Source organism: Phoca vitulina, unplaced genomic scaffold (assembly GCF_004348235.1).
Source record: "Phoca vitulina isolate PV1807 unplaced genomic scaffold, GSC_HSeal_1.0 scaffold7, whole genome shotgun sequence".
Classification (NCBI taxonomy): Eukaryota; Metazoa; Chordata; class Mammalia; order Carnivora; family Phocidae; genus Phoca; species Phoca vitulina.
Genome location: NW_022589710.1, coordinates 7,709,690 through 7,728,611, shown reverse-complemented (window position 1 = coordinate 7,728,611; position 18,922 = coordinate 7,709,690). Strand labels below are relative to the sequence as shown.

The 18,922-nt window shown below is 41.1% G+C and overlaps 1 protein-coding gene across 1 annotated transcript; it reads right to left on the bottom strand.

Moving 5' to 3' along the window:
* Window positions 1-852: 852 nt before the first annotated feature.
* COCH (cochlin) lies at window positions 853-17,645 on the bottom strand. The gene is made up of 12 exons (XM_032404875.1): window positions 17,576-17,645; window positions 17,170-17,226; window positions 17,034-17,081; window positions 14,456-14,612; window positions 13,290-13,423; window positions 12,545-12,607; window positions 11,167-11,211; window positions 10,920-11,067; window positions 7,410-7,513; window positions 6,487-6,713; window positions 5,579-6,095; window positions 853-3,053 (listed from the first exon to the last, which is right to left on the bottom strand). Exons 2-12 carry the CDS (start codon window positions 17,201-17,203, stop codon window positions 2,878-2,880), a joined length of 1,653 nt encoding a protein of 550 aa, XP_032260766.1. The 5' UTR covers window positions 17,204-17,226; window positions 17,576-17,645; the 3' UTR covers window positions 853-2,877.
* Window positions 17,646-18,922: the final 1,277 nt, after the last annotated feature.

Here is an 18,922-nt window from a genome sequence, read left to right as displayed (position 1 = left end):
AATATTATTAGTATCTTAAACTTTTTCCTTCAACAAAGTAATATCCTTTTTCTTTGAAGAAAATTGGAAATGGAATTAGAAGGTAACAGAAAACTCACGTGGCAAAATTCTATTTGAATGCCTAGTGCAAAAAAAATTACATTGTGTACATTGAGAAATTGTGTCTTCTACATAAAAATCCAGGTGTCAATTTTAGTCATTGCTGGTGAAATACTAAAATTTTTCAGAAATTTTCTTAAAGTGGGGTGCCTGGGTGGCTCAGTCGTTAAGCGTCTGCCTTCAGCTCAGGTCATGATCCCAGGGTCCTGGGATCGAGCCCCACATTGGGCTCCCTGCTCTGCAGGAAGCCTGCTTCTCCCTCTCCCACTCCCCCTGCTTGTGTTCCCTCTCTCGCGGTCTCTCTCTCTCTCAAATAAAATCTTTAAAAGAATTTTTTTTTTCTTAAAGTGATAGGTTTTTTGGTTTTCTGAAGATTCAACTTAATGAACAAAGTAAGAGGCATATTTTCTCCTTGGTTTTGGAAATAACAGTTTTTCCAAAGCTAGTATTGTTTCTGGCAGCTATTCCAAACCGGTGCATTACTGTTTAACTGAAATGTGATTATCATCATTGCAGTGCATAAGCATTCACGTCTTGGGATGTATTAAAACTGAACTGAATAAAAATTAGTATATATGTTTATTTTTCTCTTCTCTACTTTGGTTGTATTTTTCTCTCCAGTATTAAATGTTTGGAAGAGACTAAAGGATGCAAAAAGAGAAAGTCTTATTTTGTGTGCTCCCATTTGTGACTTATGGGAAGTTATGTAGATTGATTTGACTATGAAATGGTGCTTTATAAAGTTTAAGAATATTTTTATATACAAATGTTAATATGTTGACTTTCTCAACATTTAATAATATTCTGCCTTTTTCATACTTTTTGTGTAATTTTCTCACATTTCAAAGTTAGTTATCCACTAACGACCAGCATCTCATTTAACACCTTAAATGTTATAAATAGCCTAGCATATTTGTAATTTAGGCATGCCTGAAGTTGGATTGTAATACATGTTTTTAAAAATCTTCTTTTACTCCTTTTTAGTTGTTAACCCTTTATCTTGTTTACTTACACAAAATAATTGATAGTAACTTAATAGAGTGGTCATTTCTGCTCTTAGTGTTAAGTCAGAGTGTTAGTTTCCCTGGTTATCTCAGATGCCTCAACTTTGTCCTTTATAAAATTACCTTCTTTAAAAATGCTTGTAGTTTGGAGGCTGGATTTTCATTTAATTTTTCAAGGAGTGGTACTCAGCTAAGAATTTGTGGTCTGTTTATGGAGGGAAAAGGTTAAACCCATTTTTGCTTAATTAAATGAAAATTCTTGTTACAGGAATCATTCGTCTTTGAGGCATTTTATTAAGAGGGGGGCAGTTTATTGTCTTCCCATACCCCATTTTGCCAAATTTTTATGTAGTATTAAAGGCAGTTTCAGTTCTGCCTTTCTGATACGTGGTCCTTGTATTCCTTTTATACAACCTATAGAATTGTTAGACTCCGAAGATTTAGAATTAGTATGTGTACTCCAGTAAATCAGTTAACACCTTTTTCAGGTCAACGTGTAAATTGTTTCAGATAGGATCAGTGTATATGTGAAGGGATATAGGGTCCTTAGATGGATGAGGGAGAGGGCAGGTCCTCTGTAGAGAAGATGAGCCAGACAAGATGAAAGCATACCTTTATCTGAAGGGAGAGCTCTTAGTGAGGTAATGATAGTTATATTATGGGAATTCTGATCACTTTTCAAAAACCAACTTTACAAGCATATATAAGTAAAAATAATGTTAACTACAAGACATTTTTGTTGAGCTAAGTAATCAAAAGCATCTCATGCTGTTTAACTTGGTAGTAGTGGCTGTGTATAATGCCTAGAAAGGAGACATTCAATAAATTGAATAAATATAACAATTTAAAAAAAATTCAGAATTGGTCTTTCTGCATAAAATAGTGAATGTAGGATTTTTTACCATGTCCTAGGGATAGATACTTGGAATAATAAAAGTAAAGCAGCTTAGAATAATAGTCACTAACAGTTTATTGCTTAAATAGTCAAACTACAATATTTTTTCCTGCAGTTCTATTTTTAATATGTGCTCTTCCTCACAGCCAAATGTTTACAAGTTTGAAAGTAGTAAGTAAAAATTTACCAACTTAGCTATTTTTTAGTACATGGATGACTTTGAGTATAAGCCAAATATATCTATACACGTATAAAATTAAGGATATAAATAGAAAAATACCAGGCAATCCTGCTATCTTGTTCAGTGTGATACTTCCGTTGTTATTATGAAAATACACTACAAAAGAAACTTCATGCCTAATTCCCTTCCATTTCATTCATAATTACAACTTTTTAGTATATTAAGTAACAAATATTGTTGATTGGTTTTAAGACAACATCTACTGGGGCAAAATAATTAACATTTCAACTGAGTTAACTATTTCATTTTCCTTAAATGTTTAATACAGAATGATTAGAGAAGGAATGTCGCTTTTGTTCTGAATATCATTCTTTTATTGAGCTATGGAATTTGCATTTCTGTACATTTAATATGCATTTTAGAATTCTTAAGATTTGGATGCACGATATTTCCTCTTTCCTGAGATTCTAAGGGTCATGATTATGAAGTCTCGGCAGAGTGTTTAACAATTCTAAATTGTCATTAGAAGGTAGTAGCTTTAAATGAATGCTTATTTGCTTGAAACAGCTGTTGGCATTTTTAATATAATAATTTTGTATCTGATCCTAGTATGCTATATAGTATTTTGGTATTATGAGAAAATGACTTATACATTCTATCCTCTTGCACTTTTTCTTTCAGTTGTCAGAATGTCCCCATTATTGCTGGGATTCCAAGAAATCTCTACAAATGCCTCTGATGACATCGGAAACAATTGGTTCTAATCCTGTGAACTCTCTTGTGAAGAAAGCATGTGACTCCTTTGGTTTAGAGGCCATATCTTTCAGGTCATCCAAAGGTGCCCAAGCCACACCAACAGAGAAGATGGTGATACCTACAATGAAAATATTTTTAAGTGAATTAAAACCAAGTTCCAGGTTATATATAAAATCAGGTGTAAATATTTTTCATGAATTAGTAAACAGTTATAGAAAAAAACTCTCTAGTAATGTCTGAAGAACTAAATCTCCTTCACCAAATGGTTAGGTAGGTTTTAACAGTCACTGTGATGAGAATGACTGACAGTTGAATCAAAAACAGAAGCTCTGCCATCAGTATAAATTACCACATTAACCGATAAATCACATGATCACTGACAAATACTGGATAAGCTGATAAATATCATTAAAAAAAACAAAAAACCTAATAACATACTTAGTGAAATGGTGAAAACTTCCTGAGATTGGCATGAGAATGGGCTGTCTACTGTCCTCACTCTATTTTACTGGAGTCCTAGTCAATATAACAGCATGAAAGAATGGCACAAAATTTGGGATATGTAAATGGAAGTTTTCTAAGGCTGTTGCATTGCCAAGGATGGCGACTAGGCCTCTGTGGATATTGAGAGCTTTCTTCCATTTTGATTTGTATATTAAATTGGCAAACTGACCTGTAGTCAGAAATTTGACCAAAGCAAAAATCTGGTGATAAAAACAGCCAAAGAGAAAGGTCTGTGAAGCTGGAATAATTTCTTCTAGTTACATACACACTGAGGCATAACCTCTGCATTCCCTTGTGCTACTGGAAGGCTTTTACTCTGAACACATTTTGGCTAGGGTGATAACTACATTAGTTTGATTCACCTCAATCCCAAGTGCAGTAGTTATTTACCATCTTTCTTTTGGGTGAAATTCCCTATAATGTTTTGAGAGTTTCTGAAAGAGCTTCTAAGACTTCATCCCCCTTCTAGTGGTATTCTGTGCCAAGAGTTGTGAATACTTAAGATATAAATAAAGCAGGTTTAGTTTATATAAAAGCTCCTTGAAACTATTACACCCAGTCAATACTCACCTGGCAAAAAAAAAAAAAAAAAAATTCTCCCCTCAGGTTTCCTCACTTGTAGATTGAATTCAAGCTCAGAGTTGTTAGCTTGGACCAAATACATAATTACAGCTTAAAAAAAAAAAAGTTATGACCCAGCCCTGAAAGCCTACTCTGTATTCTGGCTTTTGTTAACTTTGTAACTTTGACTTTACTATCACTAAAGGATAATTTTCATGAAAATGGTGTGGCCCAACCTCCTGAAGTTCAACTAATTAGGGAAAATATATTTGAATTAATGAAGTTCACTTAATTTAGCCTGAATCCAAGCCTATTAACCATAAATTATATCAGTAAGCTACATTTTTAAAAATTTATTTATGAGAGAGTGCATGTGCAAGTGGGGAGAAGGGCAGAGGGAGAGAAACCCTCAAGCAGATTCCCCATGGAGTGCCGAGCTCCACGTGGGGCTTGATCCCACAACTGTGAGATCATGACCTGACGCGAAAGCAGGAGTTGCAAGCTCAATGGACTGAGCCACGCAGGTGCCCCTATAAGCCGCATTTTTAAGGAGTATGACAGCAAACAGGTCTTTGATCTGGGTTAGTTGCTGATGTATAAAATAAGCCAGATCTATAAAAATAAGCCAATGTATAGCTTAAATTCCATGTATCAGTTTACCCACTAAATAACAGTATTCAATCAATATGTAAGTACATTAACGTGCTAATAAATGTATCAAAGGATAAAGGTTAAGTCATTAGGAATTAAATAGGGAAAAGGATATATGTAAGAGTATAGAAAAATGCAAGGCTGCTAATTCCCCTCTCCCAAGTTAGCGTTTTTGTTTTTTAAGTATTATTGGACTGCAATCACTCAGTTTTATCCCAGGAAAGGGAATGCCAGCTTTTTGTTGCCCTATTTGATCTCAGTAACATTATGCTGATGTTTTGAGGAACGAGTGGCCTTTGCCAAAAGTAATATTAAGGTTGGGATAAGGGAGAAAGAAGATCTTTTTGTACCCTTTCACATTAGAGTGTGTTTTTATTATCTCAAGAAGAAAAAGATACTAAAAAGGAAGTTTAGATGGAATCGAATTAAAGTCTACTGGTGACCTTATCTTAGAAAACTCATGCCAGACTCAAAAATACTAAAAAAAAAAAAAAAAAAAAGATAAATTATCAAATAGATTCATGGTAAATTGTGATGTACTGTGTGTGATCTTGGTGGGATATATTCCAAGTTTGAGCCAAACATAAGCACTTGTAACATGTTTCCCTGACACATGACATGGTTCTCCTGGGCGTTCTCCCAACAATACAGTGATGAGGAGTGTGGACTCAGCCAGACTGCCTGGGTGTGAATGCTGGCCTCACCACTTGCTAGCTGTGTGGTTTTGAGGAAATTTGTTTCCTTATCCATAGAATGAAATTCATCGGGCTGGTTTGACAACTCAATCAGTTAATGTTGGGGAAAGCTCTTAGAACAGTGGCTGCCATAATGCAGGTGTTTGTTCAATAAAATAAATGTTTAAGTTTATATTTACAAAACTCACTGAACCCCTCAATTCCCTACCCAGACGAAGGACAAGAACCTTACCTGCATCGTGTGCAGCAGCAGCAGGGCCTCGAACATCATCATAGGACTGGCCGTCTGTGACAATTACCAGGAAGTTCTTGTTGGGGCTCTCCCTCACGGGACCAAACACGTTTCTAACGGTGAAGGAGATGGCGTCGCCTGTGGCTGTCCCACCGCTCATATAGCGAATGTTTCTGATAACAGCTAGGACGTTCTCTTTGGTGCTGTAATCAGTGAAGCTGAATTCTGTGCGCTGATCATAGGTGAACTGTACAGCAGCTATCTTGGCACCGATGTCTGAGATCTCGAAAGTCTTGGCTATGTTGGAAACAAATTCAAGCATGAGGCGAAAATTACTGTCTCCAACACTGCTGGAGCCATCAATTAGAAAGGCAATGTTCACGGAGTTGTAACAGGTCTTGCTGCACATCATTTGCTCATAAGTGCAGAGTTTCTGAACCAGAGGCTTTACATATTTTGTGGTACCAAACCAGTTAGGCATGTGGTAAGAGAAGAAGCCATTATTCCGACAGACAGCCTAATGAGGGAGAGAGAAAAGGGATCAAAAGTTGTTTCTTAAAAATTACAGAAACATTACGGGCGCCTGGGTGGCTCAGTCGTTAAGCGTCTGCCTTCGGCTCAGGTCATGGTCCCAGGGTCCTGGGATCGAGCCCCGCATTGGGCTCCCTGCTCCACGGGAAGCCTGCTTCTCCCTCTCCCACTCCCCCTGCTTGTGTTCCCTCTATCGCTTTGTCTCTCTGTTGAATAAATAAAATCTTTAAAAAAAAATTATAGAAACATTAAAACAATTATAAAAAACATTCTGTCTTGACTGTTCAAAGTTAATTCAGATAAGAGCCTGTCAGCACTATGCCTCGAGGTCCAGAATTAAATCACTACCATAACAGAAGACACCCTCACCTCCTTACCTTGTCAACAAATGCAACATCCTGAACCATCCCCAGTTCTTCAGGGATAGGCTTGGCCACAGAAACTATAAATACATTGACACCGAACTCTCTGGCCACGATGCCTGCTTCCTCAATGTCATCAGAAGGCCAGCCATCAATAAATACCACCACCACTTTGGGGATCCCTCTTCTTACTCCAGTGTCTGCTGTGAAGAATTTCTGGGCGGTATGCTTCAAGGCTTTTCCTAGGTTTGAAAAAGAAGCAAGCTGGAACAGCACACCACCGCTCAAATGACATTTCCATTTCCCTGTACCAACTTGATGCCACCAAAGTTTAAGAATTTAACTTACATAGAACTTGGTTCTATAATAGATGGGAAAGTTTATCCATCAGGCTTATTTGTTTTGTCTTCACAACCCACATTACTTCCCCCATCACCTCCCAGAAGCCTCATGTTTTCTTACTGTACGTCAATCACCAGTCAGAAGCCCAACTGACTCCCACTCCTGTACTTTTGCTCTCTGTCTAGCCCCTCGCTGACTGACTAGTACCACTAGAGACTCCGAGCAAGAAATGTTCCTTCAAAGGGTCTGTAGTGCTTCTCTAGTTCTTTCTGCCCCATCTCCATTTGTTAAATCAGTCTGTTGATCTTTGCTTCTTTTTAACATGCTGAACAGTGGCTATCTGTTCTATCCAATATAAGGATTATAAAGCACAATACTTTTTTGTGTTTTAAACAAGCAATATTAATTAGCCCTTTGGCCTATTTTCCATTACAAATTGAGTATCTTAGATGATCGACTACAAATCTAGCCAAGATTTCAGTGTCAGGAGGAAGAGGTTCACATCTGCTTATATAAAAGAGCCTAAAACTGTTTTATAGGTCTGATCACTCATAACCCTCTCTTGTGTTACATCCCAGGGGCCAAAGTCTACTTACCTGTATTGGAATTACCCCCTCTGAAACCTACTTCCTTTATGGCAAACAAAACATCTTTGGCTGATGTAAAGTTTTTCAAGTAAAATTCTATTTTGGGATGTTCACTAAGTGGAAAAATGAAAAAATGTTATCTAGGGAGAACTGGAAAGGTAAAACAAGCAACACTATATATGTTAAAAAAAAAAAGTCTTTAAATTAGACAATGCCTAAGTTTCTTTCTTAATCCCATAGTATACAGTCAATTAAGGTATTGCATCCTTACTTGAATTTTAAGGCATCTTGCGGAAATGTAACAAAAACCATTGCTACCTTGAGGGTTTACTTTATTCTGGGTGATATGCTATATACATATAATATGTATCATCTCATTTCATCATAACTCTACAAGGTAGAAACTATTATCCCTATCATATAAATGAAGAAACTGAGGCTCAGAGCATTTAGGTAACTTGCCCAACAAAACATAGCTGTACTTCAAATTCAGGTTTGTCTGACACCAGAGTCCATGCCTAACCTATATGGTGCCCCTCAAACCAGGCCTGGCTCAGAACACTGGGCTTAATGGAAATCTGCAGAGTTGGGCAGCACAGAATTGGAAGGTGGCTGGGTGTGAGGTTGGGTCTGTTCCAGTGTGAGACCCTGGTAGCACTCAACAGAATGGGCCTATTAAATACTCCAGTTTCTGGTCAGAAGAGGCAATTTCAAGGACACTGGGACCAACATTTTAAAAATGAGAAGGTATAAGAAAATAAATTATGAAGGATTACAATACTGAATTTTTGTTGTAATAAAGGATATTGACATTACCAATCTTTTTTTTTTTTTTAAGATTTATTTATTTGACAGAGAGAGACACAGTGAGAGAGGGAACACAAGCAGGGGGAGTGGGAGAGGGAGAAGCAGGCTTCCTGCCGAAGCAGGGAGCCCGATGCGGGGCTCGATCCCAGGACCCCGGGATCATGACCTGAGCCGAAGGCAGACACTTAACGACTGAGCCACCCAGGCGCCCCGACATTACCAATCCTAATGTATATTATAATATTTGGGATTTTCCATATTTAATAGAAGGATTTCAGCTCACTTTTTTTTTTTCCAGCTCACTTTTATCACTACCCTGTGTTCAGTAGAGACCATGCTGAGTAAAAACAGTTAAAAGCACCATTTTTTGTGTTTAGTTTTTAGATAAGTCAGTATTTCATTAAGTGTAAAATTTTAAGATCTTAGTATTATCAATCATCATTAAGTCAAGAGTTTTGAGAGAGAAATATAGCACTGGTTGTATTTCTGTATATCTGCTGGAATGCTGGGTCACAAAATCAGATATTATGGGTTGATAACCTTTTCACTTTAATGGTCACTTTTCAACTATCCAAATTGTGATTTGAGATTTAGTCTTGTTTTTGCATCCTTAATGATATATTCTGTTATCCTGCTTAAATATAAACTCTTGATACAGTTTATTCTGATGTTCTTCCTAAAGTAGGAAAACTATAAGCCAAGAAGTTATAGAGAAGCTAGTCTTTGTTTGAATGTACAAGATAGTGTAGGTTTCGTCTTGAAAAAGACTTGGATACAAATCGCAAAGAAAAAAATTAAGAAAGAAAAGTACTGAGGGGAATTTGCCCCCTGAGATGTAAAATGTACAATAAAGCTACAATAATCAAAACATTGTGGAAAAGATGTGGAATTAGCTTATAGATCAAGGAAACTGACTTGCCTAAACTTGTATATAAAATTGATATTTCAAATCAATGGAATAAGAAGCTCATTTATTTTAAAGGTATGGGACAAATGGTTAAATTATGTAGAAAACAAAGTTAAATTCTCCTACCAAAAAAAAACTATCTAAATTAAGAACCAGTTGTAAAAAATAACATAAGAATGAAATAGAAATTAATATTTGTAGTACTGGTGCTACCCGTACACACTGCTGACAGCAGTTTAAACTGGATCAACTTTCTAGAAAGCAATTTAACTTTACATCAGAAGCCTTAAAAATGTCAGAACACTTTGACCCAATTTCACTTTCAGGAATCTAGTCTAATGAACTAATCAAAGATGGCACAGGATGACATAAGGATGTTAATCATAATGTAATGTGTAATGGTGGAAAAAAAAACAACAAGAAAAAACAGAAGAATGGTTAAATACCATGCAAAGGAACATTATAAAAAAAATTTTTTTTTGAGTGTGTGAGTGGCATGGGTGAGTGGGGGAGGGGGCAGAGGGAGAGAGAGAATCTTAAGCAGACTCCATGCCCAGCACAGAGCCCACACAGGGCTGGATCTCACGACCCTGAGATCATGACCTGAGCCAAAATCGAGAGTCAGATGGTTAACCGACTGAGCCACCCAGGCATCCCAAAACATCATTTTTGAAGAGCAGTTGTGATCTGGCAAAATGCTCAAATGATTAAGGGTTAAAAAAACAGGACATAAGACATTTTTATAGTTGGAGCTTTTGAAAAAGCAACACACATATGTAGGAGGGGTGGGGGATAGGCAAAATGGGTGAAAAAGAGTGGGAGTTACAGGCTTCCAGTCATGAAATGAGTAAGTCCGGAGAATAAAAGGAATAAAAGGAATGTAGTCAGTGGCATTGTAATAGCATCCTATGGAGACAGATGGTAGCTACACTTACAGTAAGCATAGTGTAACATATAAAGATGTTGAATCACTATGTTATACACCTGAAACTAAGGTAACATTGTGTGTCAACTATACTTCAATTATACACACACACACACACACACACACATACACATGTACAAACAAATTTTCTTAAAATACTGAAAGGAGGGGCGCCTGGGTGGCTCATTCAGTTAAACGTTTGCCTTAGGCTCAGGTCATGATCCCAGGGTCCTGGGATGGATCCCTGCTCAGTGGGGAGTCTGCTTCTCCCTCTTCCTCTGCCACTCCCTCGGCTCATATTTTTTCTCTCTCTCTCATAAATAAATCTTAAAAAAAAAATAAAGGATATAAAACATTTTATAGTGATTATCTCTGAGGGGCATATTTGGGAAATTGGTTTTCTTTGTGCTTTATATGTTTTTCAAATTTCTACAGTGAGCATATTATAATCCTAAAAGCCATCGATATTATTTTTAAATGAACAAAATTAAAAAGGTGGAGCTTCAGATCTCCAAGGAACTATGGTAAATGTTTAAAAGAATGACAGAATAGGGAGGAGGGATAGACAGATCATTTCTTCCTTCAGCAAAGAGGAATTAGGAATTGAGCAGAGTATATTGTGCAGATGTAATTTGTATGAGCAACAAAACCTTTTAGTCTACCTTCTGGTCCTCAAATAGCATATAATTCTCAATCTTTTTATTCCAAAAAGGAAGCACTTAGACCTACCTAGTCTACTTGGCAGTCTTAAACCCTGTATTTATAGTTTGGGAATTCAGATAGTCCACACTCAATACGTTTATATTGAACCGAAATGCATGTATCCACTAAAAGGATTAATCATTTATCAAGTCTCCACCCATTTTAACATGATTGGTACCTGGCTTGAACAAGGCCCACGTGTGGTCCCTCTGTTCCAATTCCCAACATTAGAGCCACTTTGCCAACAAAATTCTTCTGTAGATTAAATCGGCGCTGCCCAATATTAAAACTTCCATCAATCAGAAATGCAATGTCTGCTTTACAGTCTGTGAATACCCAAACAAGTCTTTCTGTTAGCAGTTTCAAGAGAGAGGGAGGGAGGGAGAGTGAAAGTTACTTTCCCAAATGGGTATCTGGACTCTTACCTTTATTGCCAGTTTTCTTCTCAGGTGTTTTCTTTAGTCGTTTCCCTGAAACCAAGGAAACACTTGGCATTAGTGAAGGAAGAGAGTTTCATAGCAAGAAGCCCACATGGGAAAAAGCTCATGACAGGGAGTGTCATTCTTAAAAATACTTGTTTTTAAAAAATTAATTTCCTAAAAAAAATTAATTTTCTCATGGTTTTCTGGACTGGGGAAGCAATGCCCCAGCAAAGAAACAAGTCAGAACTGTTGTAGGCCTACATATTTGATATGCCACTAATTCAGGACTTGATATCTCAAACCCACAGTTGAGGCAGGACTGGAAACTCGAGTTAGATTCTAATGTTCTTAATTTCTTTGACTTTAGAACTGCCAGTCTTGGGGCGCCTGGGTGACTCAGTTGGTTAAGTGTCTGCCTTTGGCTCAGGTCATGATCTCAGGGTCCTGAGATCAAGCCCTATGTCAGGCTCCCTGCTCAGTGGGGAATCTGCTTGTCCCTCTCCCTCTGCCCTTTCCCCTGGCTTGTGCTCTCTCTCAAATAAATAAATAAATCTTAAAAAAAAAAAAAAAAAAACAACTGCCACAGTCTTAGGAAAAGAGATCCCTGGCTATTTGTTAAAATGGACCCATACTAATTCCTTTTTGCATATGGCAAATGCAACTAGGAAGTTCATGGTACTTTTACTTTGTCCAGTTTCTAGCCATGGGGTTTATCAAATCAGAAATAGTAGGACTTCAAGAGAATGTTTGGTAGCAGAGTTTATAATTGAAAATAGAAGGATATGAATTTGAAATAAAAAAGTATGTTTCTTTATGTAATATACCAGTAACCATAAGATATTTGTTTTATTTTTTTAAAGATTTTATTTATTTATTTGACAGAGAGAGACACAGCATGAGAGGGAACACAAGCAGGGGGAGTGGGAGAGGGAGAAACAGGCTTCCCGCTGAGCAGGGAGCCCGATGCGGGGCTCGATCCCAGGACCCTGGGATCATGACCTGAGCTGAAGGCAGATGCTTAACGACTGAGCACCCCTTTTTTTTTTTAATTTTGAAAGATTTTATTTATTTGAGGACACCTGGGTGGCTCAGTCAGTTAAGCGTCTGCCTTCGGCTCAGGTCATGATCTCAGGGTCCTGGGACTGAGCCCCAGGTCAGGCTCTCTACTGAGCGGGGAGTCTGCTTCTCTTTCTCCCTCTGCCCCTCCCGCTGAGATCATGACCTGAGCCAAGGTCAGATGCTTAACCGACTGAGTTACCCAGGTGCCCCTGTTGTGTTTAATATCAATTTCCTTTAAAAGGAAAGCTATCAACAACACATTTATTTTTTAATTTCCAAATGCTGTGCCAGGCAACTAGGAGAGAGCTTCCATATTTCATACCTGTTGGTGGACGTGCTGTGGACACTGCTTGTCCTGTGGCTTCCTGGGTACCACTTTTTCCTTCTGTTAAAAATAAAGAGAAGACCATTTTTTCCTCTTCCTTCTTTACCATCAAAGCATAATGAATATAATTTAGGGGTCTATGGAATGATAAATATAATCGAGTGATGGCAATTACATGAATACTTGCTTCATGCTACTTTCAAAGAACCAAAATGGGTTTTTAGCTATTAAATCATATTTTAAAAGGATCACCAAAAATGAATTCACATTCATTTTCATTCACTAGTGTTTTGATCTAATGTTACCTGGTAAATGTCAGGGCATTCTGATTGCAAACAAGGCAAGTTTCTTTTTCTTTTTCTTTTTTTTTAAGTAGGTTCCACTCCCAGTGTGGAGCCCAACATGGGGCTTGAACTTATGACCCTAAGATCAGGACCCAAGCTGAAATCAAGAGTCAGATGCTTAACTGACTGAGCCACCCAGACACTTCAGACAACGCTTCTACAGCAATCTTCTAACAGCAAGATTATTCTTCTCGCATGCAGCCAAGTTTATCTTGAGTGGGTCTTTGCCTGTCCAGTCCCCTGACTCTAACCCATTGTTGACTCCTCTGAGTTTTGATTGTAGGCTTTTTCATCAGAGTCAAAGAGATTGGACTAAGAAAAACAGAGAACTTTTTTTTTGGTGGGGGGAGGGTGAAGCAATATTTACACAAAAGTAAGAATAATGTAATTGTACCTACTTGTCACTGTGAAAGAAGCAGACCATCTGGAAAGTGTTTGAGACTGAACGCCATTGGCAGCTACTGAGGAATAGTTTTCTCGACCTGGTAGGCTATATATTCGCACAGGTCCCCCTGAGATGCTGATTACTCCCCTGTAACACAGAAAAGCAGCTGATATTCCACCCATGCTTTTTCAGGGGTATCTGACTGACTTCTAGTGCCATGTTACATCTATTGTTCTGATTAATCAAGAAAACAGTTCATTGGGGCGCCTGGGTGGCTCAGTCATTAAGCGTCCGCTTCGGCTCAGGTTGTGATCCCAGGGTCCTGGGATCGAGCCCCATATCGGGCTCCCTGCTCCGCGGGAAGCCTGCTTCTCCCTCTCCCACTCCCCCTGCTTGTGTTCCCTCTCTCTGTCTCTCTCTGTCAAATAAATAAAATATTAAAAAAAAAAAAAGACAACAGTTCATCAGGGAAGACATATATGGATGCTGCCAGCCTTTTGAAAAACTTGCTTACACAGGTACAAAATATGCCTGGGAGAAATGGTATTGTGCTGTCAAACTTCTTAAATGTTGATAGGAACATACCTGTAGGATCCTGTTCCCTATAGCTCAGAGATTCAGAGTTAATAGAACCAAATAATTTTCTTAGTTTTCCAAGGTACTTTATATGTCCTTGGACTTCATTAAAAAAAAAAAAAAAGTTTTGCAGGATAGCAGAGTGGGTGGTGAATATGGGCTCTGGAGGCAGCCTGGGCTCTCAGTTCCAGTTTGGGCCCTTGCTAACAGTGGCAAGATAGTTGGCAACTGTCTGAGTTCAGTTTCCTCATCTATAAAATGGAATAAAATTGTACCTACTCTCTACAATTGTAGAGTTGTCATGGAAATTAAAAACAATGTCTAGCACATAGTAAAAACTCACTAATATATTACATTATTAGGAATGTTCTAAAATTATAGGGATCTAGCTACCAAGAAATAATACAATTTGCCTTTTGTCAAAAAGCTTCCTTTGTGTAGCTGGTGCTTCAAGGATATCCACGAAAACCTTAAAAATGTATCCATCTTCTGTGGCCAATATTGGTACCAAAAGAAAGAAGGTGTGTGGGGGGTCCATTTGGCTAAAGAGGGAAAGGGTATTATTACACGTGGATTTCTCTGCCCTTGCGTGTTCCAGCTTACCCGTGGACAGCCGCGCCACATATGCTTGATATAGATGCATACACTATGTTCCCAAACACGGAGAATTCCTCGAGAGCACAGCCCCCTGGGCAAAGTACATCTGCTTTCTCTTTCCTGATGTCCAGGCCTCGGGTAAAGCACGTGATAGCAATGGGAACTGAAAAGAAAGGATGGAGTGTAATGACATTCTTAGGATTTTGAGGGGTGTCAGGGGTGGGGTGGGGTGGGAACTAGGGTATGAGATTGAAGATTTATCTCCCTAGTTTCTACACTTCTTAAGAATATTAATGTATGTATGGTTCCACACCATTCCAAATTTTAGCTACCCAAAAACCAGTTTTCCAATTTAATCTAGTCCTCAGCCACTACAAAGCCTATTGGAAGAATTTTCTCAGTTCTTATCAGTTTGGGAATACATAATTGGAAATATAACAGAACTAGAAAATGACATTAGTCATTCACCACTTATTAATTCATTCTAGAAAAATAAAAATCTCGATTACGAAAACAACTATGGACACAGTTGCCTGAGGTAAAGATATTAAAATCTGGGCTGAGCCTGTGAGGAACATTTCCCTTTTTGTTTTTTTTTAAAGTAGGCTCCATACCAAGTGTGCAGCCCAATGCAGGGCTTGAACTCACGATCCTGAGATCAAGCCCTAAGCTGAGATCAAGAGTCGCACGCCTAACCGACTAAACCACCCAGGCACCCCAATGAGAAACATTTTCATAGACACATGCACAAACCTCTAAGGTCCCATCCTTTGCTTCGAGGACCATTTACACCAGTTTTTCTCCAAATGCAGTGCCTTAAAATTGTATCTTAATTAATTAATTTATTTTCATTATGTTATATTAATCACCATATATTAGTTTTTGATGTAGTGTTCCATGATTCATTGTTTGCAAAAATTGTATCTTAATTTAAACAAGCCAGTGAACAGATGTTTCCCTTTACAAATGTCCTTTAGCTCAATCACTCCTTTTACAGATGCAGAAATTAAAGCAATGGGGTTAATTTGCCCTAGGTCACACAGCCCAACTCCTGCAGGATAGGAAACAGGGAAGTTAGTCTCTATGAAGTGAAGCATTTTTATCTGAATTGAACCCGCTTAATTCTGCTCCAAATCTGTCGAAAGAGATTTATCATGCAGTGAATGCATTTTTAGAAAAGTGTTAATACTCTCAAATTTTACATACCAACCCAAACTAATCAAGAATTGAAGTTCTTACTATAAAAGATGTTTGGTAGACACAAGTTATTGGCAGCAAGTAACAATATAATATGTTAACTCATCAATTTACTATAAATATTAAGTTGAGAATAATGTTATTAAATACTATTTTCCAAACACAAGAAATTGTGGTTATCCAAACCTTTTTGAAACAAATGTTAATAAAAAACCAAAAAAGCACCTTTTTTTTTTTCCAAGACAGAGTAATACTGTCTGGTCATCTGCCCACTTGAGTAGCCTGCCTCTACCAATGACCCTTTTCTATGAGCTTTCTATGTTGAGCTGCACCCTGAACTATACATCTCTTGGAAGGGAAGGCAGAATGCCAGCTAAAATGCGGATTCCTTAGCTCTGAAACACTCTAGATTGCTGGGGAAGTTAAAATCCTTACCCAAAACAGGAGCCTCATACCTGTGAGCCTTATACATGTGATCAAACAGCCTTAATCCTTCCTCCCACTTTCCGGGTCATCAGAGGCTCTGCCTTTAGCTGCCAACACTCACTTGAGTGAGGGAGAGAGAGAGAGGGAGGGAGGGCAGGAGGAGGGAGGGGGAGAGGGAGAGAGAGAGAGAGAGAGAGAGAGAGAGAGAGAGAGAGAGTGTGTGTGTGTGTGTGTGTGTGTGTGTGTGTGTGTGTGGTGGGGGTGGGGTGCTGAAAACAGCCCAGTGCAATGCTTACCCTCATTTCTCCTTTCAAGAAGAACACGACAGATTTTGTAAAAGAGTTTGCCATTTATATTGTAGAAAACACACACATCCATACTTGGACTTTTACATGTGGAACAAACTGTTTTTAGACTCTCTCCAATATGAAATGGGCTACAAATAGGGGTTACTCCTAGAAACCAGGAGTTCAAGCAAGGTGAGACAAGGATGTAAGCATCTCTCTGTCTCTGTCAGCTCTGACAGTGTGAAGTCGGGTCTGGGAGGCTTCTTCCTGACCTCAAACGCCGGAGACAACCCGAGACTAGTGTGCCACTCGGTAGGACTCAACGAATACTCCCCTGCCTTGACCTTTCGATGCCGATGCTCGGCTTGCCAGGTGCCTCCCGCGATGTGAGTGTAGATTCGGGGACGCTTCCTTCTCCGCGCCTTGGGAAGAACATCCCCTTCGGGAACCAGGGGCCCCCTCGCGTGGGAGAAATGGGTAAGCCGGAGTAGATACGCCGTGGGTATGGATGGGTGTGCGCCCGGCAGCCGCTCCAACCTTGGCGCCCTCCAGCTTTGGTCCCCGGGTCCAAGGTCTAGGGGCTCGGTCTGAGCGCTCCTCTACCTGCCGGCCCCCAACCCCTCCCACCGCCTGGACTTAGCCCTGCTTCCCCGACAGGGGAACCCGCAACTCACCCGCTCCCGCGCTGCCCGCAGGCTCCGGCAGCAGCAGCAGACAGATACCTGCGAAGAAAGGACAGCGCGAGGGCTGGCTCCAGCTTCCGCCCCGCTTGGTGCGACGGGAAGGGGGTGGGGAGGAGCGCGTACCCACCGAGGCAGAGAACTGGGATCCAGGCTGCAGACATGGTAGTGGAGGGGCTCCTCGGACCTGGGAGACAGGGAGAATGCGAGGGAGGCTCCCGGGAACGGAGGCCCCTACTTCCCCACCACACTGCGCCCGCCCTCCCCTTGGAGATCCCGCACCCCTCGGAAACCCAGGGGCGGTGGGCGGGGGGGAGGTGACCTAAGAGGCCACTGCCCGGGAGCTAGCGCCTCTCTATCTGGAGGCGATGCTCTGGCTGCAAATCGAGCCAAACCCAGCATCGATGTGCAACCCCGGCCCGGGAGAGGGGGTGCGATATCAAGACAGAAAGAAGCTGGGAACGAGAAAGGAGAGACTCGGATAGGCAGGTGTCAGGGACCCGCACGCCCACCGCCGGACGCCCAGGGCTCCGCACCTGAGCGGGATCCTCCTGGCTGCGCCCGAGTGCGGAAAGTGCGTCTCCCGCCGCCGCTATAAAGGCCTGGCCGCGCGCATGAGCACTGCGCGGGGGGCGCGCGAGGAGGGGGCTGGGAGCCTGTCCCCCGGGGCTGGGCGTCGGCCGTCCAGCTCCGCCCCCACCCCCTCCCCGTCCGGGGGTGAGGCCCGCGCCGAGGCACCTACCCCCCCGCTGCGCGGACCTCGGCCACCTGGACGCCGCGTCCGTCCCTAGGGGAGGGGCGAAGGCCCGGGGTCAGCATCTCAGGGCCCCTGCGGGACTCGGCGTCAGGGGTGTCGGAACGAGTGTAGAATGGAGTGTGGGCCGGTGCCTGGAGACGCGCGGGGTGAGCCCGGGGTTCACGGCGCCGGCCGCGCAGGCTTGACTGGGCTCCGGGCGGGGCGGCTGCCCGACGTGCGCGGCCAGCCTCACCCGGGCTAGGGAGGGCCGGTCCCCCGCGCACGGTTCCCGACGGCGGAGCTGCGGCCCTCGCGGAGGAACCTGGGCTCTGCTTCGAAGCCAAAGCGGCTGAGGGGGCGCAGGGCCGCTGTCCGCCCAGAGGCCTTGCGCCCCCGGAGAGCTACCAGCTCCACGCGGCCTCAGAACCAAACTTCCCAACTTCGTGCTCCCGTGGAAATGGAGTTCCTACTCTAAAGTAAAAGCAACCTGGGTTTGGCAATGCGTGCCTGGTATTTTTAGAAACCCTGTCAACTGATTGGTTATTCTTTCGACCTTAGGGATCCAGCCTTCCGACTTGGTTTCTGCTGGAATCGGATTTTCCCCAGCGGGCTCCATTTACCGTAATGGGTAAGGCCACGCTTCTGAGGTGGCCCGGGCCCCTCACTGTATCTGCCCTTTCTTCCTTTCTAGATCAGGAAGGATTTATGCTTGATTGCCTTTCCAAATTCCCAGACCTGTGGTCTGTTGTGATTGCACAGAATCTCCGATTTGGTAATGTGTCCTCCCTCATCCTGGTAACTTTTAACAGGTGGAAATGGGAGAAAGAGCGGAATTCACAGGGCGTGTGACAGACAAGTGACTTCCATGGCAGCCTAGGAACCACCTCCAGACCCAGGAGAGGTGGCAGGATGCTGGTTTTTTGTTTTGTTTTTTTTTCCAAATAGTTTTGTGGTTTTTTTGTTTTGTTTTATCCAAAGAATAGCATTTTATTTTAGTCCAGAAAATAACCAATAATTTACATGCCATAAAATCCATCCCTTTTAAGTGTAAAATGCATGATTTTCAGTGAGTTTACAGAGTTGTGCAACCATCTCCACAAGCCAGTTTTAGAATATTTCCGTTACTCCCAAAAGGATCCCTTCTCAT

Coding starts and splice junctions, on each gene's coding strand:
- COCH (XM_032404875.1), bottom strand. CDS start 17,203: ATGTCTGCAGCCTGGATCCCAGTTCTCTGCCTCG. Junction 6,714..7,409: donor AGGGGGTAATTCCAATACAG/GTAAGTAGACTT, acceptor TTTCAAACCTAG/GAAAAGCCTTGAAGCATACC. Junction 6,096..6,486: donor ATGTTGCATTTGTTGACAAG/GTAAGGAGGTGA, acceptor CTCCCTCATTAG/GCTGTCTGTCGGAATAATGG.